At 49.6% G+C, this 25,646-nt stretch overlaps 1 protein-coding gene across 3 annotated transcripts; it reads right to left on the reverse strand.

Moving 5' to 3' along the window:
- Positions 1-337: 337 nt before the first annotated feature.
- Positions 338-21,955, reverse strand: UBA1 (ubiquitin like modifier activating enzyme 1). Of its 3 annotated transcripts, XM_055437745.2 has the most exons (27): positions 18,604-18,760; positions 18,235-18,337; positions 14,086-14,202; positions 13,900-13,958; positions 13,631-13,799; positions 13,408-13,542; positions 12,354-12,460; positions 12,002-12,092; positions 11,762-11,894; positions 11,169-11,266; positions 10,943-11,089; positions 10,635-10,811; positions 10,404-10,508; positions 10,236-10,316; positions 9,725-9,880; positions 7,911-8,076; positions 7,562-7,758; positions 5,463-5,527; positions 5,024-5,219; positions 4,236-4,310; positions 3,927-4,116; positions 2,690-2,778; positions 2,333-2,425; positions 2,013-2,204; positions 993-1,094; positions 790-890; positions 338-669 (listed from the first exon to the last, which is right to left on the reverse strand). In XM_055437745.2, exons 3-27 carry the CDS (start codon positions 14,200-14,202, stop codon positions 534-536), a joined length of 3,177 nt encoding a protein of 1,058 aa, XP_055293720.1. In that variant the 5' UTR covers positions 18,235-18,337; positions 18,604-18,760; the 3' UTR covers positions 338-533. The 3 variants fall into 3 exon arrangements, with proteins under 3 accessions (XP_055293720.1, XP_055293717.1, XP_055293716.1); XM_055437742.2 differs by lacking the exons at positions 18,235-18,337; positions 18,604-18,760 and adding an exon at positions 21,811-21,955; XM_055437741.2 differs by lacking the exon at positions 18,235-18,337.
- Positions 21,956-25,646: the final 3,691 nt, after the last annotated feature.

A 25,646-nucleotide genomic window follows, 5' to 3' on the forward strand; every position in this document is an offset into this window, starting at 1 on the left:
CAAGGTTAGAGAAGTTAAAGGACTTGTTCAAACACTATTCTTTACTACCTCTCAAAATCAATAAGGCAGGAAGTTAGGACATAGAGACAGAGAAGGCTAATTTGAACCCAGCTCCAATGAAGTCACAGAGACCTAGATACCTGCTCTCTATGGCCTCACCCATGCTGCCACTTCTTCCTAGGCAGGAAGGAGAGGGGGGAAGACATGGCAATTCCCACATTTTCTCTCCCTGGGATGCTGGCAGCTGGGGTGAGGCTGAGCCCTTTGGGTTACCACATGAACTACACAACTCCAGGAAGTCCCTTCTTTCCCTGGAACCAGCAGGGTATGCCACATCTGGGTTAACAATTCTTTATTAGGAGTCAGGTTCCGAACAAGGTAGAAAGCAGCGGCAAGAGGAGTTCAGGTACGGGGATGAAGAGGGGAACACCAAGCCTGGCTAGCTGGGCCACTGCCAGAGGTCAAATGGGAGCCCTTAGATGGAAGGGATCTGGAGATGGGGGCTGGGGTCAGTCTGCAGGAGAGGACATGGATCAGCGGATGGTGTATCGTACATAGGGGACCTCAACATCCTCGCCGCTCTCATCGTTACAGCACAGCTCAAGCACCAGTGCTCGCACATGGCGGCCAAGCTTTCGTTTTGACACACGGCTTACAATCTCGGTCATCCTGGGGACGAGGGAGCAGAGGGTCAGGGAGGCAAAAGGTAAGTGAGAAGGGGCAGGTACCTGGGGGCAGTGAGCAGCAATGGGACAGCTGCAAGTTGAGGCTCCCCACCACCCAACTCACGGCTGATCCAATCGTTCCTTGAGCTTGGCGGCTGGCATGAAGAAAGAGTAGAGCATAGACACGCCCTGGGACAGCATAGTGATCTCCAACTTATGTTCTGTCTGGAAGAGGGGGAGGACAGCAGTGTCAAAGGGGTGGACAGGCCAGTCAGTCACCTGCACACTCCACCCCCAGGTGGGGGGAGAGTCAGAAAGGGCTCTTACCTTGAAGTAGTCAAGGAACTGTTTGAGGGTCATCTCCTCACCGTTAGGCTGCAAACCCTGTACCTCAAAGCGATCCCACAACGTCCACTCTTGGTTATAGTACTGTGGGGAAAGTAGCAATCTATGGGATGGGGGCCACCAAGGCACCAAACCCCATCAGTCTCCCCCTCACTTATGCGGACATGCTAAGACAGACCACAAGCCTCTTTTGTCCAAAACATTCTTGTGGCTTTTGTCTGGCCTTGAGTAAGCAGTGAAACCCTTATGATAACGGAGACAAGGCCTTACATCATGGAATCCTATTCTCTTCTGCTCATTTCCTATCCCCTCATCCTCTTCCACATTCTGTTCTAATGACTTCTTCCTCAAACAGGCCAGGCACACTCCTACCTCAGTACCCTTGCAGACACTGGTCCCTCTTTCTGGAATGCCTTTCTGGCAAGGCCTGGCCTGTCTTCTCACCTCCTCCAAGTCTGGACTCGTATGTCATCTTCTCCTTAAGGCCATTCCTGACTATCCCATATTTAAAATCCTAAATCCATCCCCTTGCCCCCTGGTATTCCCAAGTTCTCCTTATCTTGTTCTTTTTTGGAAGTTCCAAAATCGTTTACTGTATCACTCTATTTCAGGAATATAAATAACCGTAGCACCTGTTAAGAGTACCTAGCACACAGTAGGTGCTCAATAAATATTTGAGTGCATAAATGAATGAAGCAAGTAAAAGCACTGAGCATAGTAAGCACTCAATAAATGTTGGGTGCTACTTCTGTGCAGTTATTAATCATAATCTAATATTCAAATATCTTTTCTGAGGGCTTCCACAGTCAGATACCTACTTAACACATAGAAGGTACTTAAAAAAAAACATGGTAAGTGAATGAATGAACAAGGGTGTACACGAAGGAAGAAGGTACACATTGACAGAAACCCTCTCCTGGTGACAGGCTATGAAGCAAACTAGAGCCAACTCTACAAACAAACATCCCACCCACAAACCCACTTCCTAATGTAGACCCTCACCTGGTGACGAGGTGCTGCAAGGGGCTCGGAGAAGCCAAAAAAGGGCAGGGCCAAGTTAAGGAAACCATTCTTGTAGGAGTCAAGCTGTCGGTGCCCCTGCACCACCTTGTACAGCTCTAAACACACAAGGCCAACCACGGCTGCTGTGGTTGTGGCAATGGCTGGGATGATCTTTCCGGCAATCAGCTTGCTCTGTGAGGCAGCAAAGGATCAAGGAAGGTGGAAGTTAAGAGTAGAAGAGGCTGAGTCTAAAGAAGGAATGAAATGTGGGCAAATCCAGCCCGGGAGGGGGTGGAACGTTGGGTTTGGGTTTGCCTCACCTTGTGCCGGTCTGCAGGGGGAATGTCATAGTTCTCTGCCCGGAGGTTGGATGCCGCCACAATGAAATCCATATGGAAGTTGGTGTCATCATCCTTTGATGAGTGAGAGGTTAAGGGAGGAGGGTGGAGAGACAATAGGAGAGAATCAGAAGAAGAGGATTCCTGGCCTTTGGGGGTACAAGTATCCACTGCAATTACCTGCTGGGCTTTCAGATCATCCGTTCAGGGCTGCATAGCAGGCCCATGATCCAATCCCACAAAGGCCTGGGGCTGCCTCCCGATCCCCAGAAGCCTGTTCTGTCCAGCCCACCTATGCTTAGCCCATCCCCACTGCCTACTGGGGCCCCCACCCAGCACCTTCTCAAAGTCGATAGGGTACATCTTGAACCCAGGGAGCTTTTCGGGACTGGGCAATGTGGCCTTGAGCTCTTCCAGACGGCTGTCATCTGCAGGGAGAGAGGGACACCATCAACACTTTAGACCCAAGGCCAGGGTCTGACGTAGAAACAAGTGGGGCAAAAGGTGTTCAGGGAGACAAAGGATTTGAAAAGGAAAGACATCCTGGGAGAGACGAGGGACAATGGCAAGAAACAGTGCAGGACAACAGAGTACAAACCTGAAGAAGATTGGGGCGGGAGGGGTGCAGTGTGGAATATCAAGAGAGGTAACAGAGGTATCTCTAGAGACTAAGGAACTGAAACAAAGACATTAGGAGAAAGTGGGGATGGACAGATAAGGATGGGAGAGCAGGAGATCTCAGGGAGAATGATGCAGAGAGGTGGGGAGACATGGAGGATACAGGGGAAAAGGGCAGGGGAAGATATACAGAGAGGAAGTTGGGAGAAGTATGCAGATGTGGTTAAGATGGGAGGAAGATACAAAAAAGTAGAAAATAGGGGCATATATAGAGGGTGAGATGTGAGAAGACTGTACACCCTATATATAGTCTACATACACTGTGTCTGAGTGTATACACGCACACACACAATGTTTATACACATTTTACATGTACCTTTTTTTATATGTTTTATACATATACAAATACATGTACATGTATATGAGAAAAAGATGAAGGAAATATGGGTGAAATGCAGAAGTAGAAAAAATATAGAGAAGAACATGAGGGGTAGATATTTGGGAAAAAGATGGGAGACATGGGAGAAAATAAAAACAGCCACATTCATTCATCATGTATGGCTGCTTTGGGGCTTCAACTGCAGAGATCATTAGCTGCAGACACTATATGGCCTAGAAGAGTCAACTGTTTGGCCCTTCACCCGACAGAGAGCATGAGCTGGGGGAGAGAGATGGGGAACTGGGGTGGAAATATGAAGAGGGGGATGAGGAAAACTATGTGGAGGGTAACATCTCGGTGAAGACACACATGGAGGAACACAGGGGTGAGAAGATGGGGGCAGATACCAAAGGAACCAGACCACTGGCGGAAATCACACCTCCAGACAAACAGATTAAGAAGGAAGTCTCAGGACAGGGTTGCACAGCAGTGCCAGGGGCAGAGAACCGGTGAGGAGGCTGCACTGGGCAGAGGACCAGTGGGGCAGTAACTCCCGGCAGAGGGGCCAAACATCCTCACCCACAGAGGCATTGGCGCTCTGCAGCTCCTGGTCAGAAACATGGATCTTGACTCCAGACTTGGGGGTGAACTCAGGGACCTGCACAGACTGTAGGAGCGTGGCCACAGCAGCTCGGTCCTGAGAGCCTGTCAGTCCGTAGGTCTGGGCGAACAGGTTGGCAGCAGCTATCACGTAGTCCAGATGGAGGGACTGGGAGAAGGCAGGGCCCGGAAGGGTGAGCACGTCTGCCCTCACCTGGGGAGTCTCGTCCTCCTTCCCTCCCACCCACTCTCCACCTGACCCAAGGAGACCCCAAGAAGGAGACTTACGTTGCTGACATCAAAGGTGAGTGGGTGTGGACAGCGTTTGGGCCCAGACCAGAATGGAGCTCCTGAGCTTGTGAGCTAAAGAAGTGGAGAGATTTTTGAGCAGGATCTAAAACTGGAGCCTCTCCAGCAATCCTAACTTCTCACCTGGGCCTTGGGCGTGCCCTATTCACTAGCCCTGGCTGGGCATGCATGGCAGGGTATGGAGTCAATCATGAACAACCCAGACTGTAAGCGTCCTGTGAATGGAAGTTCTGATGCCAGGGCATTGATGAAAGAACTCCTGGCACTCACTCTGTGCCAAGACACAGCCACTTAACAAACTCTTATGAACTGCCAGGTACTGTTACTGAGTTAATATTAACAAATACCAAGAAATCCTCACAAGAACCCTCATGAGGTAATTATTACCACCTCTACTTTACTGACAAGGAAACTGAAGTACAGAGAGAAGCTATGTGACTTGCCCAAGTGCAAATGGTGCTGGGAGTTGAACCCCCACTGATTTCTTGAGCTCTTAACGCCAAGATTTTTCCTCTATGATCGCTATGTCCTAGGAGGTGGATGAGTCATCCCACCCCACAGGTAAGGGAAACAAAAATGAAAGTCTCTTGCTGGAAGGAAAGGGGATGGCAAAAATAGGTCAAGTTTAATCATTTTTCTGAGACTCCCCACACCTTGGGGCATGTGCCACAGCTGGATTAATCCCCAGGAGAAGCCAAAGAACTCACAGCAGGCTCCCATTACGGAAAAACGCATTCTGCCAAGTGGACCTGGCAAGTGGATGTTACCTGATCAGGAGGGAAGTTGTGTAGCAGCTGCCGGATGTTGTTAGAGTACTGCGTGTGCCAGTGGTGGCAGGCCCAGGTCACACAGTCAGCCCAGGTCTGTGGCCGCTGCAGCACAACACTGCGCTGCACGGCCTCCAGCACCTCCAGGGGTTGGGTGCCCGCCAGTCGCAAGGTCCGCTCCACAAACTTGGGGTCTCTATCAGGAATTTGGGGGGTCAAAGGGGCAGGATTACACAGCAGTCTCAGGAGTGGGCTCCAGGGAAACCTCACTTTCTCTAGAGAAAGCTAATCCTGACCGCCAATGGAATGAGGCCCAAGGCTCATTCACAGATTCATTTGAGAAGTGTGCCTGTGCTGGGTGTCACAGCAATGAGGAAAGCAGCCAGGATGCCTTGACTGGCGGGCAGGGGGTGGGCTGAGGGGACATTTGGTTACTTACGTGAGGTATTGGTTGACGTTTTCTGCCGGCTGCTTGAAGAGGCCTTCGAACTCATCTCTAGCCCACTACAGACAAACAGATTACAGGGGGCAATGGTGGACAAAACGGACTTCTGGAAGCGTTAGAAACACCATCAGTGAACAAATACAATGGGAAGAACATAGCTGCCCTGGGAGAAGGTAAGCCTTCCACCCGCAATCTTCCCCACTCCTCGACCCCTTAACACCTCAACTGGAAAACTAATGAACTTGACCTGGAAAGTGGTCACACTAGTGAATGTGTGAAAAAACATTAAGATCTGTATACCTTACTTGAAGTATGTCATGTCTAAATAAAAATAAAATTATGTATATGTTAAAATTTTAAAATAAAAGAAAAATGAAAATTCAGACCAAACACAAAAATAATTTCTATACAGGTCCTGAAGATTCAGCAGCAAACTGAACAGAGGCTCTGCCCTCTGAGGGGGTTTGGAGGACACAGCTGTGAGATCTAGGTTCAAATCCAGCTGTTACATACTATCTAACTTTGCGACTTCAGGAATACACAGTAACACCTAACTCTGTGCTGGTCTTTCCCAAATAGATACAGTAACAGTCCTAAGTACCGCAGGGGTTGCAAGTATGTATATATACATTTATAGTTTATTTAAAATAGCACCAGATACATAGTGAATGCTAAGTGCTTTACAGCAACCCTGTGAGGTATACACCACTGTCAATTCCATTCCATGAGACAGAGAAGCTAAGTTCAAGGTCACTCAAGGCCTAGTGACACTGTGGCAGGTGCACAAATATAAACACAACCAGCCTGGGACTGGAGAGGTGGAAGGGAAAGTGATGGAGGAAACTTTTCTCTCCCTATTTTGTTCCCATACCCCATACTTCAACTAAACATTCTGAATGGTCTGCTTTCAAAGACTGCAGTAAGAATCATCTGATAGCACAATGGTTATCCTCAGGTTCTGATTTGAGGCCTAGGTGCTGGATAACCTAGATATGTAAATTTTGTAAAAACCTCCAGGCAGATAATATGTGCGCTGCTGTGTATTATATATGTATGTGCATCATACCAACAAAATCATCCTGGAAAACCAGCTGTTAAACCCATTTGGAGCAATAGCAGGGGACACATGAATATGGACTGAGTGTTAGAGACAAATAAGTAACCAGGAGAGACAGTAAGAATTACCACTAACATTGTTCAACATGAAGGTGGTGTTTTGGCCAGACGCGGCAGTTCTCACCTGGGAGTGATTCTGCCCCCCCAGGGGACACCTAGCAATGTCTGAAGACATTTTTAGTTGTCACAAACAGAAGGGGGTGCCATTGGCATCTCGTGGATAGAAGCCAGGAATTGTGCTAAACATCCTATGGTGCTTAGGATGCCCCCATGACAAAGAAATACCGGGCCCCAACTGTCACCAGTGCTGAGACCCTGTTTTTATGTGGGAATATAGCTTTCCTTTGAAGAAGTATAGGGAGTGAAGCATTGTGATGTCCACAGTACACATGAATCTAAGAAAATGTGGCAAAAACATTAACAAATGTTAAATCTAAGAGTATTGGCGTGTTCCTCGTACTGTTCTTTGTATTTTGTCTAAATGTTGAAAATTTTCCCAAAAGAGAGAAATAAGTGGATCATTCTAGCAATATAGGCTGCAATCTATACAGTCCATGGAATTCTCCAGGCCAGAATACTGGAGTGGGTAGCCTTTCCCTTCTCCAGGGGATCTTCCCAAACTAGGGATAGAACCGAGGTCTCCCACATTGCAGGCAGATTCTTTACCAGCTGAGTCACAAGGGAAGCCCAAGAATACTGGAGTGGGTAGCCTATCCCTTCTCCAGTGCATCTTCTTGATCCAGGAATCGAACCAGGGTCTCCTGCACTGCAGGTGAATTCTTTATCAACTGATCTATCAGGGATGCCCTAAATGTTGAAAATTTTCCCAAAAAAGAGAGAAAAAGAAATGGATCATTCTAGCAATCTAGGCTACAAGATGGAAAGTAAGAGAGAGAGGTTTAGAGAAAAAGCAGAGGGGCCGGTAGCCATGAGGCCAGGGTGCCTGCTCCCTGCCCTCTCCCACCAATGCTGATCACCTGCAGGGTGTGCTCGATGGCATTGGGGAAGTTCTTCAGTGTGCAGATGGGGATGGACTTTTCAGGCGGGTCCTGGCTGGAGCTGTAAGATTCTGTTAGGAAGGGGATCACCACCTGCACGTTGCCCTTGGTTCCCAGTGTGCCCGACTCCAGCAGTGGTTTACGGTAGTACACGCAGCGGCGGTCCATGTACATGCCTGGGGGTGGGGGTCACAACACAACATGAATGGCAAAACGGAACATTAGGAGGCAGGAAGATAGACATCTCCAAAACACACACACACACGTGCACGCATACACGTAACTTGGCAACTTGGCCCCTGACCTCCTCACCCGCCTCCAAACTCACGGGCATCCACATTATCCAGGGCATTGGTTACACCATCCAGGTTTTGGAAGAAATCGTCATCATAGATGCGCTCAGTGTCAGGACCTACACGGTTCTGGTGGCTTGTCACTCGGATATGAGGATTCATCTGGCGCACAGCTGCAGCAGCTGTGTCAGACTTTAATTTCTAAGGGGGGTGAGAGTGGGAATGGGGGAACAAAACTCAGTTATTCATGTGTGCAGCCAGAGAACCTCTACGGAGCTGTCCTCCTGAAGGCTGGCATATTTAATGCTGCGAAGAACTAGGCCCTGAGTTCAGGAAGCTCCCTGGTTTGGCAGGAGACAGGTCGTGACAGTACCACAGGGCTGGGGCAGGGACAGATATGCCAGGGGTTCGGTGGAAAGAGAAGCAGTGGACAAGCATAGATTGGAGACAACAGGCCAGCCGTCTGTCCTTCTGCCTACCCAACATCCATTGTTCTTTCAGGTAATGGCACCTAGGCTGGGGAACATTCCCCCCAAACAAAACAATCTTAGCATACAGAGAAGGAGTTCGGAAAAAAAAAAAAAGGAGTTCGAGTCAGGTCATATCCTTCCTCTGCTGAAAACCCTCCCTTGCTCCCAACCTCCACTGAATGTAAGATGACTTGGTCCCCATTTCCTCCAGCTTATCTCCTACTCCCCTCCCATCTCAGCATCTTGGCCTGAGTGGTTGAGGAACTCTACTCCCTCATGCCCTCCAAGCTGGCAGAGATGAGCCCTTCCTCAACCACATATCAAAACTGCAAATTGATCTCCCTGGCCTGTCCACTTCCCTCATCCTGCTGTTGCTCTTTCCTCTGCAGAGCACTTACCAGGAACGCTGAGCATAAACTTCATTTTTGCACTGTGTTTATTCTTTGCTCTCTGTCCCCACCCCACCTATCTTTGTTTCCTCGGTGTACTGCAAGTACCTACAACAGCACCTACCTGGATAACTACTTGGTGAATAAATGAACAAAAGGGGAGTCAATCCTGGCCAGGCAATGACACTGTTCCCCACAGAAGGCTTACTAGCTAGATCCCCGTATAACCTAGCTTCTATCTGTGCAGAGAACAGTGAACCTAGCACAAGTGCTCTCCTAGGAAAGAGGCCTCCTGTCCAGGTTGGGCCTTGGCTGCAGTCTGGAAACATGGATTTCAAGAGTTCTTGCCATTCCCCACCTGGTAAAGGCTGCTCACTGTGCCTAGGCTGCTTATGCAAACCCTATGGTTTAGGCCGAAATCCTGGTCTTCTTCCAGGAGTCTGGAATTTGCAGATGTTCCCAGAAGAGGGTGCCTACATGACCAGCCCACAGTAAAATCCTTGGGTACTGGGTCTCTTACAAGCTTCCCTGATTGGCAGCATTTCACATATGTTGTTGCAACTCCCTGCTAGGGGAATTACACATGTCCTGTGCAACTCCACTAGGAGAGAGTCTTGGAAACTTGTGCCTGGTCTCCCCCAGACTTCTCTTTGATGATTTTATTATGTATTCTTTCACTGGAAAAAATCATAGCCCTGAGTATGACTATATGCTGAGTCCTGTGAGTCCCCCTAGTGAATAACTGAACTTGGGACCCCCAACACACTGTCCCAACCAACTTTCATAAGAGGTAAAGAAAAGAAAACAGGAGATGAAAAACGGTGGATTCAATGGAAGGGTACTCAGTGTTCATTGAACGAGTGACAGAAACTGAGGGAGAGCTGAAGGAAAGAAAAAGGCAGTAAAGCCCCCTTTCTAGGAAGAATGGGAACAAAAGTCAAGAGGAAAACAAGATGACAAAGTACCACCTCCACCCCCCACCACACTCACAGTGACATCCCAGGGCCGGAACAGAAACTGTCTGTTCAGATTTGACTTCTCAATGGTGTCCATGTCTGTGACAACAATTTCTCCATCTTCTGCACAGCCCAGCCCAATCATGGCAAAGTTCTTGAGCAGTTCACAGCCAATGGCCCCTGCACCCACCTAGAAGACAACCAAGAAGAGACACAGAGTGTCTGGGTCAGGGTGATGCAGGTCAGCATGAAGTCACTCATCACTCTGTACTCTCACTCCCCAGAAGACAGCAAGAGAGGGGTGTCTAGTGCCACATCCTTAAGTGCCACGGCTGTGAAAATAACCTAGTCATCTGAGGGTGGAGGCACAGATGGGGGAAACAGAAGGACATACTAGGCTTTCCCAAGATAAAAAAAATGCCAAAAATCATGTGATACAGATACAAGAACCAAAAGACACTCCCCTCAGGTGGCAAGAGACCCCATAACAGGCAGCCAGAGGCCAAGGGATATGAAGGAAGCAGGTGTCCCAGCGGATCACTCACCAGGAAGTACTTCTGCTTGCCCAACCTCTCCTGCAGGTCTGAGCCAAATACAGCCACCTGTCCATCATAACGGTTCTGGCGCTGAGGAATGCAAAGGGAGAAAGGTCAGAGAGCAGCCTCACCAGAAATGCCCCCTATGTCACCTCCCCCAGGGCCCTACTCACATACCGGGAGGCATTTGTCCTCCGTGAGGGCCTCTCTGTCTTCAGGGAGACACTCGAGGGCATCAAAGTACAGCCACTGCATGATGGGCATAAACTTCCCAGAGCAAGCCTGGAGAATGGGCAGGAGAGGGGAAGTAGTCAGTGCTTACCTGGGGCCTCATGCAGATTGGACAAGTGATAGAGGCAGGAAGGCGCCTGGCCTACCCCAACCCTGCCCTTTTCCACCTATGCTGACCTTCATGACCTCCTGGGCAGCAAGGCCTCCAATGAAGGCATTTATGGGAGCCAGGTCCCCAGCAGCCACATATGCTAGCTTCCGGATGAGATCCTCATCCAGGTGGTCCTGCTGCACTGCGGGCAGGGATCGAGTGTTCACAGCCTGGGCTATGGTCACCAGCTCTGCTGCATCCTCCTAGTGGGGCCAAAGGAACCAAGAGCGTGCCTGTTAGGTCACTGTGTCGGGGGCGAGAGGTGTAGGTAGTGGGGCAGAGTCGGCCTGCAGTGCCAAGGTCACCTGCCCGGGCTTGGCTCACCCACACCCACCTCATTGTGGGGCCGAGGGGAACGGCCATGCTGAGCACAGAAATGGTGTAGGGCCTGGAAGCCAATGTGTAGCTGGGCAGGGCGGGAATACTTGGCAAAGTCTGTCATCACAAAGTCAGGCTCTGCGAGGGATGCTGGCAAGGATTTCTGTGGGAAGTGGGGCATCAGAATCAGAAGAGAAGAACTGAGAACTGTGAGATGCCCAGCCCCAGCCCCTCACACTCACAAAGCTGATCTTCTTGGGTACTTTGACCTGGCTGACGATGCCTCCACGGATGTAGTCAGAGAAGTTGGAGGTGTCACAGATGCTAAAGGTGTAAGGACCTAGGATAGACAGGGAAACTGTCAGGACACCCACTCTCCCTAAAACCTACAACCACCTACGAAATGAAGGAAAATCCATTCCTGACCCAGCTCAGACATCAGGAGTAATCTCCTCTCCATCCTGGGTTCCACTCGAACTTCAGAAACCATCTCCCCTCTACCCCAGACCCAGCACCCATGGGACCCCACGTCTCTGAACCCCAAGTCTAAATGGAAGACGTTCTCTGCTCCCTGTCTGAATCAGCTCAGACACAAGTGGATTCTCTGATCTTTGTTCAAACACCAGAGACCTCGCCTCCCCTCAGTGCAGACATCAGGGGCCTATTCTATGAACAGCTCAAACACAAGACAGCACTTCTCCCCCACACCCTACTGGGTAGACCTTAGGAGACTCTACCTCTGGTTCATCTCAGATACCCAGGATGTGTCTCCCCTCATGCAGAGCCCAGGGAAACACCTCCTATCACCCCCGGTTCCCCCCTGGCCCTAGCTCACCCAAGACTTTGATTTCCATGGGCTGACTTCCATTTAGTTCAATCATGCCCTGTACTTCCGAAAAGGAGACGAAGTCGCCACTCTCAAAGCCATGTCGGGCCTCATCCAGGCAGGTAACCACACCGGGATTGTCCTGGTTGGAGGAGGAGTACCTCAGAGGTAGGCTCAGGGTACTGGGAGCAGACAGGAAGGCCTGTGACCGCCCATCCACCTGCCAGGACCCAAGGCTGGCCTCCTCACCTTGGTGACCATAGAAACCATAGCACTGAGTGGCTGCTCCCCATTGGAATCAGTGAGGATCATTTCCTCTCCAAAATCACAGAAGAGCTGCCTGTAGAGGGAGACAACAGGGCTGATGCCTGAGTCCCACGCGCACTGAGACTGCACGTGTCCCTCAAGATGCAGCGAGTATTTGCTCAGCAAATTCAGCCCATCACTGTTGGGAATCAGACTGCGCTCATGCTACTTGGGGCAAGGTAAACACACAGCATCCAAAACCCAAGGGCCTAAGGGGGGCTGAGGGCAGTCAGAGCTTGGGGGTCTTTTCTTGGGCAAGGCAGGGGTTGGGGTGGAAAAGGGCAGGGGCACTCACCCAAACAGGCCCCGGGTGTCTGCCACCACCAGCTTGATGCCACGGCTGTGACAGAACTCACCCACCCGCAGCTGGTCCTCCAGGGGGCTGTTAGTGAGGACCACCACCTGTGGAGAGGTGGAAGCTCAGGCAAGGGCCCAGTACCAGGGTGAAGGGTAAAGGGAGCGATCATGGAGGAAGGCTGGTAGGAAGGCTCACAGGGTCCTTAAGGCTTTGCTGGTTCAGCTCTCTATCACAAATACAAAGTATCTACCACGTATCAGATTCAGCCCAAGCAAAATTCAATGAAAGGAAATGTGAATCCCGAGACTATGACAGGCAAGGGAAAGAGGCAACTGGGAGGACAGAGTCTGGATAACAGCTGACTCCTTCATTTGCCAACACCCACTCCTGCCTGTTTACAGCCCTGCCATGCCCTGGGAGACACAGAAGTAAAACTTTGTCATCAGCCAAAGTCTGAGCTCACTCCTACCACACCCACTTGCTCCCAATTCTTAAAACACCTGCTCAGCCATGATCCTTGGGTCTCTGCTCTCTGCCTGAATGCCTACCCATTCCCATCAGGGTGAGCTCCCATGGCTACAGCAGGGTCCAGCAGCAGTGTCCTGGCTCGCAGGGACACCCTGGGGCAGAATTTCAGCTCCCACAACTCCTCTTTGTAGTCTAGAGTTTTTATTTAACCAACAACCAGCTGCTAGTCCATAGCCCTCACAAAACCTTTGTCAGGTCAGCATTACTACAATTTCCATGTCTGCAGACAGACAAAGGCAGAACAGGAGACTCCATGACTGGCCCGCGGTTATGCAAGTACAATGAGAGACTCGTGCCAAGGCAGTTGGGCTCCAGTCTGTGCACATAACCACTATGCCTTCCCGTCTGCTGGCTCATATATTCCTCCTAAAGAAGCAGGCCCAGGGTCTAAAGCCTGCTCGCATTCCCTTGCTGCACCCTTAGTGTGAAACCTGGCACACAGAATAGCCCATTAAATGTTTATCAAATGAATAAACCAGAGCAGGGAGAACTGGGCAGGAGGTCGGGTGATGGCCCATGGTACCTGGAAGTCACTGAGAAAGTCCTCCACAAGGGGCCCGGTGTAGGCGCTGACGGGCACGTAGCTGTTGAGCTCAGCAAGGCGGGGCTGGGAGACCTCAGCTCGGTTTTTTCCTATGTCTTCTTCCCGCAGGTAGAACTGCAAAGGGGAATGTAGGAAGAAGTGAACTGGCTGTGTAGCCCAGAGGGCTGGGGCCTTGGCAAAGAAGGGAGATGGGAAGAGGAACCTGGGAGGAGAGGTCAGCCCACTGGGCAGTGCCCTGGTCATGCAGGGTGACAGCCTTGACCCCTCCGAGGATGATGTTCTTGGCAATCTCCACACCCAGGCCCCGAAGGCCTGATACCAGTACGCTGGAGGTCTGGAGCCGCTTCATTGCCTCATGGCCCAACACATACCTGCCAGGTTAGAGGGTGTCATAGGTCAGGGTTAAGCCCTCCTGATCCTATCCACTCAGAGCCCCCTCCCACCTCACAGTCCAACTTCGGCTCCACTCACAGCTGCCGGGAGTAAAGGCCTTCATCTATGTCTGCGTCACTGCCATTTTTCGCCATTCCCTAGAAATGGAGGTGAAGACTAGGTTCAGGGAGATGTGCAGGAGGGACGGGACAGACAGGACAGGGACAAAGAAGACGTTCCCACCCACCACCCCACCCTGCCAGTCTCTAGGAAGAACAAACTCACGTTAGTTGGCACCGAGGGCACTTCAGACAATACAGAGTGGGCAGGGGAACAGTTAGAACCTGGCTTTGGATCAGGCCCGGACACGCGACGTCTCTTGGACAGCGGCGAGCTGGACATCTGGAGAGCATAAAAGAAATCAGAAGTGAGCCTGGGGCATGGGGGTGTTCCTGCTGGTTAGTGATGACTAGGGGGGAAGGGAAGATGTAAGGGCTAATATCCCCATTTTACAGAAGAGGAGACAGAGAGCTGAGGTGATTTGCCCAGGGTCACATAGCTGTCAGAGCTAAGATCTGAACCCAGGTGGTCTGGCTTGCAATCCATGCTGTTGACCACCAGGCCATTCGCTTTTCTCCCCAGCCCAGCATAATGAGGGAGAGACTCCAATCTTGTGGGGGGAAAGGAGTGACAAGAATGCACTTGTCGGGGAGTCAGAGGAAGGATGTAGCTTCAGGTGAGACCGTGCTACTCCTCGACAGATATCATTTAACCCTTATGGACTTGGTTCCCTTGCCTGGAAAACACAGGTGAGAATACCACTTACCTACCCCATGGAGTTGTTGAAATGATGAGATATAACACAGACCAGAGAGCCTGACATGGAGCAGGGAGGGAGGCAATAGCAAGGAGCCATTCTCCTTCCCCTTAATCCCAACGACAGGTACCAGGGTGGCATGATGGCAGGAGATATTATGCCGAGAACTCAGCTCCCAGAGGGGTTCACAGCAGAGTTTCACAAAGTCCAACCCCCTCCCCACCACCTCCAGCTCTGGGTGGGGAAAACACCCAGAGCCAATAAAAGAAGTTGCAGAGACAGAGGGGAAATACTCACTTCCCAAGCCTTGTCCCTGCATGGAGTCCTTTAAAAAGGTCAACAATGATAAATGAGTATTTATTAGGAGTCCTCCCTGTGCCAGATATCAAACTAAGCTCTTTATGAGCTATGTCTCACTTTGTCCTCAGGGCAGCTCTGTGAGGTTTGGACTACTATCAGTAAGACCACCCTCCAACTCACACTGGAAGAAAAAAAATCCACTCAGGGACTTTGGAGATTTGACTGAGGTCCCCACAGAGAGTGGCCAAGCTAGAATCATACTAGGATCTGCTGACCCTGGAAGCCCAGGCTGCCTCCTAACCTTATGGTGTTTCATCCACTCAATGGTCCTGACCCTGCAAGGCAGGGCTGAGTGTCCTTGCCAGACAAATGGAAAAACCTGAGCTCATGAGGACTAGGTCCCAGAGACAGAATAATGCAGCCTGCTGTGAAAGTGAGATCTTGGAGCAAGGGGGTGACTGGACCCAGAGACTGGAGATGACAGGACTCTGAATCATTTCCCCTCACCCCCAATGCACCTCTAAGCCTCTCATCTCCTACACTGAGCCTTTTCTGACACCCAATCACACCAAGTACCCCCACTGTACCTAGGAGGCCACCTTGGCACTTGTCACATGCTAGCACTAAGCAAGATGACAAGAGCACCCTAACATCTACTAGGAACTTACTGCCCATCAGTCTCTGGGTAAGGGGCTTTGTCTAGTTCTACCAATGCTCACAAACCAAATAACCTTATACCTATGCCACAAATGAGAAAACAAGGGCTCAGAAAACTCCAGTCACTTGCCCAGCATCACACAGCTGGTGCTAGACTGTTTGCTAGGCGTTTGCCAAACACCTCCTGGGGGAACAGAGTCAGGACCCAGCTTGGGGCACAGTCCACATGGCTGACAGATGAGAGGTGAGGGAGGGGTACCCAGGAGGCTGACTACGGTCCAAGGCACCCAGCTGAAGTGCTGGGAATGCCAAGAACCAACCTAGGTAGAAGAAGCTTGGTGAGTTAGTTGGGAGACCAAGGCAAATTCCATTTTCCATGACTGACTTCCTGAGACAGAGTAGTGAGCTCATTTCCTTTGAGCCCCATTTTTTTTTTTCCGCAAAGCAGGGACAAATGGAAATACCCTCAAGGGGCTGCTAGAGAGGTTAAAAAAATCAAAGTCTGTGGTCAGAACTCAGCGACTTAAGCTCCTCCCCAGACACTTCCAGAGAGGCCTCCATTACTTAGTTATCTCCTTGCCTTGCCACTGATTTGGTTGTTGAGCACACACCATCTCCCTGCACCTGAAATTAGAAATGGTCCAGGGCCAGAGAGAACTCTGCTATCTAGACTTCGACATCTGGATCCCTAGTGCTGGCAGTGAGGGTCTAAGCAGATTTCAGCAGATGATCTGAGAGAAGACTTCAATTGCAGAGATTGCAAACAGGCCAGTCTCAGGGCAAGCAGAAAGGGGTCTGGGGGAGAAACCCCAGAGCAGATTTAAAGATCCTCCACCCCAAGTATAAAATCAATACCTTTTCTCTCTCAACACATGCTCAGGCCCCAATTAGGACACATGTACCACCAAATGTTCAGCAAACCTGAACCAGGACTCAGAGAACTTCAGAGCTTGCCTGAGAGCTCCAAACTGCTAATTTTGAAACCTGAGCATTCTCTACCACCCAAACCAGAGACGGTTTGAGGTAGGAGCCCTGCAGCAGGCTTGAGAGCTGGCAGCCACAGGGTCAAGTCATCAGCACGCTGAGAAGGTAGGGCACAGGATGCTGGGGCCTGTCAAGCCTCCTAAGAGGGATTAACTGAGAAATCCCTAGGAATATAAAAGAGAATCATCAGGAAGCGGTTGCCGGAGCCTCTGGAGGGTCAGAGGGAGACAGGAAAGGGGATGTTAGAAGTCCGGGGTGGGGGCGGGGCGGGCGGTGGACAGCCAGGGTGTGACTGGGCAAGGTTGTTAAGACTCAAATCCGGGTCTCTGGAAAAGCTTTCAAGAAAGGGCAGGGAAATTGCACTGGAGGCCCCAGTGGCTACACAGGGAATGGATGGGGGATTCTGGGGCCCAAGGGGGTTTCAGGAAGATGATGGGATCTGGGGGCAGGGGGTGCTCTCCATCAGGAGGATGCTGGGGCCCTGGGGGTCTACAATGGTGGCAGAGGGAAATCTTTGACCAAAATTAACAGGGACTTGCAAGGGAAAAGGTGTCTCTGACCTTGTATATCAGAGATCCAGGAGGCTACAAGGGTGGATGCTGAGGGTGGGGTTGTGGAGGGATTTCTAATGGAGCACAGAGGCCTCGTGTTGATCTCTGATTGGTACATGCTAGGTACTGCAACTGCTCTGAGGAGTGGAAGAGGGAGGTTGAGCCCAGACAGTTCTGGCCCTAAAGATTTCAGTAAGCAGGGTTTCTCTGACCAATTATGTGGAAGCCCATGGAGGCTCTGAGAGTCGGTGCTGAGGAGGGGTTTTCTACTCTGATGGAAAACAACTGGACCTGTTGTGGGAAGGGACAACTGACCATGATGTTGGGGTCCTACGAAGCTGAAACCCTGAATGAAGGTGCTGGGATCCTGGAAAGCTCTGAGGGCAGATTCTGAGGCCTGATGCAACGTTAAGCGATCTGTGAGAGAAGCTAGAACCCTGGTCAACTTTTGAAGGCAGAGGTTGAGTGAAGGGTGGGATTTGAGAGGCAAGTCTCTGATGCAAGGGGCTAGGAGCCAACAGGGTCTGCAAGGGCCGAGAGATCTCTGATGGAGGATTATGTGTCTAAGCAATTCCTCCCTGGTGTCTGGTCCCCTGGGAAGCTCTGAGGGAAGATACTGGGGGTTAGGAGTGTCTGATGGGGGAAATGTTGAGGCCCGCAAAAGATAGTCTCTAAAGAGAATACTGGGACCACAAGAAAAAAGGAGGCATTCTCTTAAAATAAAGGAAGTCTTTAAGGACAGATTCTAGGAATGAAAACAGTCTCTAAAGGTGAATGCTGAAGTAGACCTCTGAATAGAAATGCTGGCACAAAAGGGTTTCGGAGGGAAGATGCTAGAGCCAAGGTGGGTTGGGAGACCTCTGGGATGTGGAGGAATGGTCTCTGACATGGAGGCCAAGCACAAATAGCCTTTTACAGGGTCTAGACTCCTTGAAAGCTCTAAGGACAGACTGTGTGTGTGTGTGCGTGTGGAGGGTGGTTCTGAAGGAAGATGCTAGAGAAGGTTAAATGAAACCAAATGGACCCTCCCTGAGGTTTGGCCCCTCTTGGAAGCTGCGAGGACAAATTCTGAGGAACGAAGGGTGAATGAAGAAAGATTCTGGGGGTAGGTCTTTAATGACATACACTGGTAGGAGGCTTTGACCAATGTCGATCCCGTTTAATTCTCCATTGCTGACTGGGGGGAAGTTCCGATCTGCCATACAAGACGCAGGACAGGGCCAGGTCCCTGATTAGGAATGCTGGATGAGTCTCTAATAGCAGATTCTGGAGATCTGAGCCTAAGGTCAGATTTTGGGAGCCCGAGGGACTGGGCTGGTCCCAGATGGGAAATACCGGCCCCGCCCAAAATGTACCCCCCACTTCTCTTCAACGATCCCTCCGTCCGAGTCATCACCACCCGCCCCGACATTAGCTTGGCCCAGCACCGGCCCATCACCATCCTATCTCGAAACCCCAGCCCCGGTCAAGGCGCTGAGAAAGGCCGTTTGTTACCAATGCCGGTTCCCCGGGTCGCGCCGCCGCCAACTCCTCTAGGAGCCGAAACCAAGCCCGGCCGCTACCCTCCTCCTCCTCCTCCTCCCCGCCGCCTGGGCCGCCTAAAATCGCCGCCGCCGACTTCTCCCCGGATCGTAGTGGTCCTGCTCGTTCCTGTTACCTCCTTCACCTCTGCCGCCGCCGACACAAGATGGCGGCCGCGAAGCCCGAGGCCGGAACAAAACCTTGGGCCCCACCCCCCAGAAACCCGGATGTAGGCAGGCCGCGCCCGTTAATGAATCATTAACGGGTATGCTGGTACCGGTTCGTACATCAGTCGAAGGGGAATAGCACCATCTGGTGGCTACTGTAGCAGTAACTAGGCAAACAGGTAATTGACAACGTGAATAATGAATACATTGTTACAGCCAGACTACCATGGTAACCCAGAAAGGCCACCAAAGACACACTCCCTGATCGTGAATTATGCATGAGGACGGGTGGCTGGTTGACTAACACCCCGCAACCAGAAAGCCAATGTTAAAACATGGAAGCCACACCCCAATGCTCATGAATAATGAATAATCCTGCTGCAGCCTGGAAGCCAAGGAGACTGAGGCCACATCTCATGAATAATGCATAAGGTGGGCAAGGACAAAAGAGACAGGTCGGCCCACTGCTGCATCTAATACCCTGTAAACAGGGAAATAGGGCTAAACAAGAAAATACTCTCACCTAGCTCATGAATAATGAATAGTGATGCTGCAGCAGCCCAACCTGGAAACTCAGAGAGGTCAAGAAAGGTCCCACCCAGTTACTCATGAATTATGCATGAGGCTGGATGGACAGAAATACTCCAGACAGCCCTGCCCAGCAAGTAAGGATTATGGTATTCCAGCCAAGGCAACACGATCACCGCTTCCTGTTCATGAATAATGAAAGATGCTGCAGAGTCACAGAGGAAACCCAGGGGGAAGTGGAGCTGCCTCCTCCCCACTGTTAACTAACTGCACGTGAACCAGAGCTGCTTTGGTCCACCCAAATCCAGGTTTACTACCTGCGTTTGGCAGTTGCCTCAGTTTCTACAACCGTAAAATGGGGGTAGTAATAGAACCCACCTACATCATAAAGGGAAAATGTGTTACTATGAAAACAAGAGAGTATAAACTATGAAATGAACTCAGAGCAGTGCTGGAACAGAGCACTGTTACATTTTTAAAGTATTATATATTAACGTAAAGGTAACATGTAAATATAATATTTTGTATTAATATAAATTTAGTTATGGGTGAGGGTATACCCAGACACCAGAGAAACCCCCAACTTGGGGCATTATCTAAAAAATAATGCCTTGAAACACCCTTCCAGATTTACACTGTAAAACAGAGCACTAAGGCCACCCAACGTTTGTTAAATAGGTAGCACAGACTACCAGGTTACCAGAGGTACAACTGTATACCAAAGCCCCAGGCACACAATAAACATCCACTACATTTCTATTTAATAATAATAGATCACATTAACCGATCGCCTGCTATGTGGTGGTTCCTATGGGGTGAGTCCTTTCCATGCGTTGTGCCACTTGTCTCAGGAATGCAGAGCAGGTAATCAGTTCCTTCAGGTCTCAGGTCAAAGGAGACCTCCTGAGTTCTCAAATCCTCACAAAAATCACTTCCACCCATCGACGACTAGCTTTGTGACCTGGGACCAGACACTTCTCTGGGCCACTGTTTCCCCACCCATAAAATGAGAACAATAGTAACCTACCTTGTGATGAAATTTAAATGAATAAACATGTAGAAAGGGCTCAGAACAGTGCCTGGCCACCTGGTGCTATATGACTAACAGTAGTAGAAGTACCAGTGAATTGGGTGGGTGGGAGAGAGACATTATGGTATTTAAGACTACAGACTCTCGAACTAGACTAACTGGATTTCAGTCGTGGCTCAGCCACTCACTGTGAGTAACCTTAGGCAAATTACTTAGCCTCCTGGTGTCCCAGTTTCCTCATCTATAAAGTGGGACGATAATAACCTACCTCCCAGGGTTGTTGTGGGGATTAAATAGTCTAATAAAGCTGCTAAATGAGTGCAAACTAACCTGATCACCATTATGCTCAGACTCATTTTTTCAAGTTCACAGATCTGCCAAAGATCACACAGCTGGCAAGGATTGATGTGACTTGAATCTAGAGTCTTTGTTGATAATCTGGGATTATCGGGCAGCAAAGAATGAACAATGCGCCAGGCCTCATCCCTTCGCGAGACGCAAAACTTAAATCCTGAAACCTCTAAGGAAAAGCTAACAGCGGATCGTGCCGAGGAAACCCTAAAAGCTACGCCCCTCATGAATAATGCACAATGCCCCTAGACAAGCCACAGAAAACTCCGGCGGCTACTCACCTTTTCACGCTTTATCAGTGTGATCTAAATTTGCCCGGCAGACTGCAAGGCGCCCCTTTCAGCACGCCCCTTAAGTACAATGAACCGCTCCCTCGTGAATAACTCACAAGCTGATACTTCCAACGAACCAGGTGCGAAAAGGGCCAAAATGGTCTTCCTCAACAGCTCATCTCCTCATGCATAGCGAATAAAGCCATGGCAAAGGAAAGCCGGTGACACTCTGTCCCCTCAGGAAGAGCCTAGCACGCTAGGCTCCAGCGTCCCTTCTACAGCCTGGGCTGGGGGCTCCTCTTCCTAAAACAACATGTGGGCCCCAATGTGTCCGGTCTCTCAGCCTTTAATACCCAAGCGCGGTGAGACATCATAATAGAAGGTGAGGTCACAAAGGCCATTAGATTCCTCCACATGCCACGTCGGTCCCGCCTGTTCCCACCGTCACCAGGACCCTTCCTGAATCAAGCCCCCCCCCCCAAATTCCGCCTTGAGTTCAGGAACCTCAAACTTTGCGTCTCCCCTTGGGAAGCACACCGAATCCTACCCCATGGACAAGAGTATTCATACACGGATCCTAAGGGTGGCCCCAAACATCCCCCTAAACCCGGTCTCTAAGGGGAATAAACCCTGCCTCCGAGGGACACTCGGAAAACAGACTTCAAAGTCCCACCTGAGTCCCTAACGCCACTTGCGTCCCCTCAAAAACAGCCACCTCTAAATGCCACACCGGGCTCAGAGCTCCCAAATATGCCCCTTCAAGAATCCCCGAAATTGAGCCCCCTCCTTCGACTGCTGTTCAGGGGACTGGGGGGACCGTGATCCAGCTCACCCCCTGTGCCGGGCGGAAGCCTCGCCTTCCTGCTGGAGATGAGCCGAAGCCACGGGGCAACGGAAGAGCAAATCACCTCAGTCGTAGAAGAGCCAGAGTTTGCGCGGAGCTCGGAAGCGCGGGGCCTCGGAGGGCCCCCGTTTGGGACGTACCACAGATGCTAAACTAGAGGGGAGCCCTCCCCTGCCCCAGCGCTCTTGGAGCCCGTGCCAGACCCCGACACCCCTATGAGTTGTGGTACTTCCTGAACGCGCGTGGCATGCTGGGGGTCGTAGTCCAGTTGGACGGGTGCCTGGTGCACGTGGTGGGCAGGAGCGCCCAGGGTACTGGAAAATGTGAACCTGGGCTGTGGAATTCCGGGAGCTGTACTCTGTGGGGTGAGGTGGGTAGGAAAAGGGATCAGAACATGGAAGTTACTCCAGATGGAAAGGCACATTCATCCTACAGATGGAAAAGCTGAGGCTCAGGTGACCAAAGGAGTTCATTCATTTGACACTTATAGAGCTCAAGCTGTGGGCCAGGTGCTAGGGATCTTCCTTGCCCTCAGGGAGCTGACAGACTAGAGAGACAGCCCATAAATGTAAAAATTGTATCTAACAAAATGTATCAATATTTGTAAATGTTACATAGTTTACATAATATGATAACTAGTATCAATATGTAAATAATTTACATCTGTAGGGAATTCCCTGGCAGTTAGGACTCTCCTCTCACTGCCCAAGGCTCAGGGCAATCACTGGTGGGTCAACTAAGATCCCACAAGGGAGCAGTGCTGCAAACAAACAAACAAACTACATATATAATAAATATATCACATACAATGTGTATAGTCTATATTCATATGTGAATATACAATTAAATAGATATGTAAATATATGTTGTGTATATGTGATAACTACTATGGAGAAAAATAGACAAGGTAAGGGGAAATGGGGCTTCCCAGGTGTAACTAGGGGTTAAGAACCCGCCTGCCAATGCAGGTAGACATAAGAGATGCAGGTTTGATCCCTGGGTCTAGAAGATCCCCTGGAGTAGGAAACGGCAACCCACTCCAGTTTTCTTGCCTGGAGAATTCCATGGGCAGAGGAACCTGGTGGGCTACAGTCCATGGGGCCTCAAAGAGTCTGACATGGCTTAAGTGACTTAGCATGCACAAGAGGAAATCTGTGCGGGAAGGTTGCATTTTTAGGTAGTCTGGTTATGGAAGGCCCTCCTGAGAAGGTGTTGCTCCAGCCAAGGTATTTAACATTAAATGCCTTTATCACCTTATCCCAAATTCTGTATCACATATCCTGTCCTCAAATTCTCCAAATTTGCTCATCTGAAAAAGATTTATTGAGTGCCTACTAAGTGCAGGGCTCTGGGAACACAGCAAAAAACACAGCAAGGAGACTCAGTTCAGTTCAGTCACTCAGTCATGTCTGATTCTTTGTGACCCCATGGACTATAGCATGCCAGCCTTCCCTGTCCTACTCCATCTCCCGGGGCTTGCTCAAATACATATTCATTGAGTTGGTGGTGCCATCCAACCATCTTGTCCTCTGTCATCTCCTTCTCCTTCTGCATTCAATCTTTCCCAGCATCAGGGTCTTTTCCAATGAGTCAGTTTTTCGCACCAGGTGGCCAAAGTATTGGAGCTTCACCTTCAGCATCAGTTCTTCCAATGAATATTCAGGACTGATTTCCTTTAGGATTGACTGGTTTGATCTCCTGCTCCCCTTGCAATGGTCAAGAGCACTCTTCCATCACATCTTTTCCTTCTGGTTTATCATTTGCCTCTCTCTGAGAGATCTTCCCTGATACCCCATGTAGAGTAGTCAGGGAGTAACTCTCTGAGGAGGTGGCCTGTGAAAAGTGAGGAAGCAAACCATGTATATTTAACATGGGGGGAAGCATCAGATAGAGGGAATGTCAGGTGCAAAGCCTTGAGGTTGGAAGTTCTTGAAGTGTGTGTAGCTGGAGAGGAGTGAGGAAGGGAGAGCACTGGGAGATGAGATTCAAGGCCATGTCAAGCAAAACCTTGTAAGCCAGGCTGTGTGTTTGGTTAGGTTTTTATTCTAAGACCCGTGGGGAGCCATAAAAGGATTCCATGTAGGGAAGTCACATTATATGAATTATATTTTAGAATAAACAATCTGGCTGCTCTGTGTGGAAGGAGAAAAAACTGTTCATGGCGGGGGGAGGTGGGCAGAGAGAGGAAGCAGACAAGCCAGTAACAAAGATACTGTTAGAGTCCAGGAAAAGATGAGAGTGTCAGGCCAAGGGGAATGTGGGGATGGGGATTCGATTTTTCAATTGATTTTGAAGGTAAAGACACCAGGGTTTGCTGAGAAATCAGATACAGGGCATGAAAACTAGAGAGGGACCCTGGCTGACCCCTGGGTTTTTAGCCTTAGCTGCTGGAAGGATGGTGCTGTCCTTAACTGTCAGGGAAATACTCCATTAGGAGCAGTCATGGGGCAAAATCAGGAGTTTGTTTTCAAATGTGTTACATTTTCAATGCTTGTTAGATATTCAAGGTCTGATATATGTCAGTTGAGTGAAAACTTTGGGGACTAGATCTGAGATTCAGGGGTTGTATTTGGGGGTCATCAGAGGTGGCAACTGAAGCCATGGGTGTGGCCAACTTCTTCTCTGAAGAATTGACTGCCTTCAAGTGGATCAGTAGGAGTAATTGAAACAGGATTTGGCCTTTCCCAAGTGAGAGGGAAGGTCACTGTAGTCAGAGGGAACAACTTCGACAAAAGCCTGTGGAAGTAAGAAAGCAGGGAGAGAGAGAGAAGTGGGGGCGAGAGGTGTACCATTCACATTGCCCACAGCCACGTATGAGAGTGCAGCTGGTTTATTGCCTCACTGAGCAGATTGTCAAACCTTTAGATGTTTGCCAATCCAGTGAAATTATAATATGTGTGTCTCTTACTAGGCATGAACTTGGGCATCTTTTCATAGATTTAAAGGTATTTGTCGTTCTTCTGGGAGTTTTCTGTTTGAATCCTTTATCCATTTTCTATGAGGTTGTTGTACTTCTTATGGCTTTTTAGGGACTCTCTATATATTAGCCTCTTGAAAAATGGAATCTTGAGGATGAGAGAGATTTGAACAGTTGTGGTGTGTATATTTATTCTTGCTTCCAAGGTCCAGTATGTGCCAAACCCTGGTCAAGGCAATACAGGCACAGTGGTGAGCAAGACAGACCAAAGTCCCTTCCCTCATGAAAGCTTTCATTCTAGTGAAGGAAACAAATAATGTAGGGGAAAAAAACATATAGTATATTAGAAATTGAGAAATGTTATGGAGAAAAAGAATATAAGGAATAGGGCATAGGGAATATTGACAGGGCAGAGTTTGGAACCTTAAATGGGGTAGCCAGGAAGTGACATTTGAAAATTCAAATGGGACATCTCCTTCAGTCTGGAACAGTTCTTCAGTCTTCCCTTGACCTTCATGACACTGACACTTTTGAAGATTATAAACCAGGAGTTTTGTAGACTGTCCCTTAGTTGGACTTCCTCTGACATTTCCTTGTGGTTAGATTCAGGTTCTGCATATTGTCTAGGAGTATCACAGAAGAAAAGCTGTCTCCTCAATTCATCCTATTAGATGGCTCAGGATTTTAATACTGCTTTATTGACTATGCCAAAGTCTTTGACTGTATGGATCATAAAAAAACTGTGGAAAATTCTTAAAGAATGGGAATACCAGACCATTTTACCTGCCTCCTGAGAAATCTGTATGCAGGTCAAGAAGCAACAGTTAGAACTGGACATGGGACAATGGACTGGTTTAAAATTGGGAAAGGAGTACGACAGGGCTGTATATTGTCACCCTGCTTATTT

This window comes from Moschus berezovskii, chromosome X, assembly GCF_049115385.1.
Source record: "Moschus berezovskii isolate FMDL1 chromosome X, NW_MosBer_1.0, whole genome shotgun sequence".
NCBI classification, from domain to species: Eukaryota; Metazoa; Chordata; class Mammalia; order Artiodactyla; family Moschidae; genus Moschus; species Moschus berezovskii.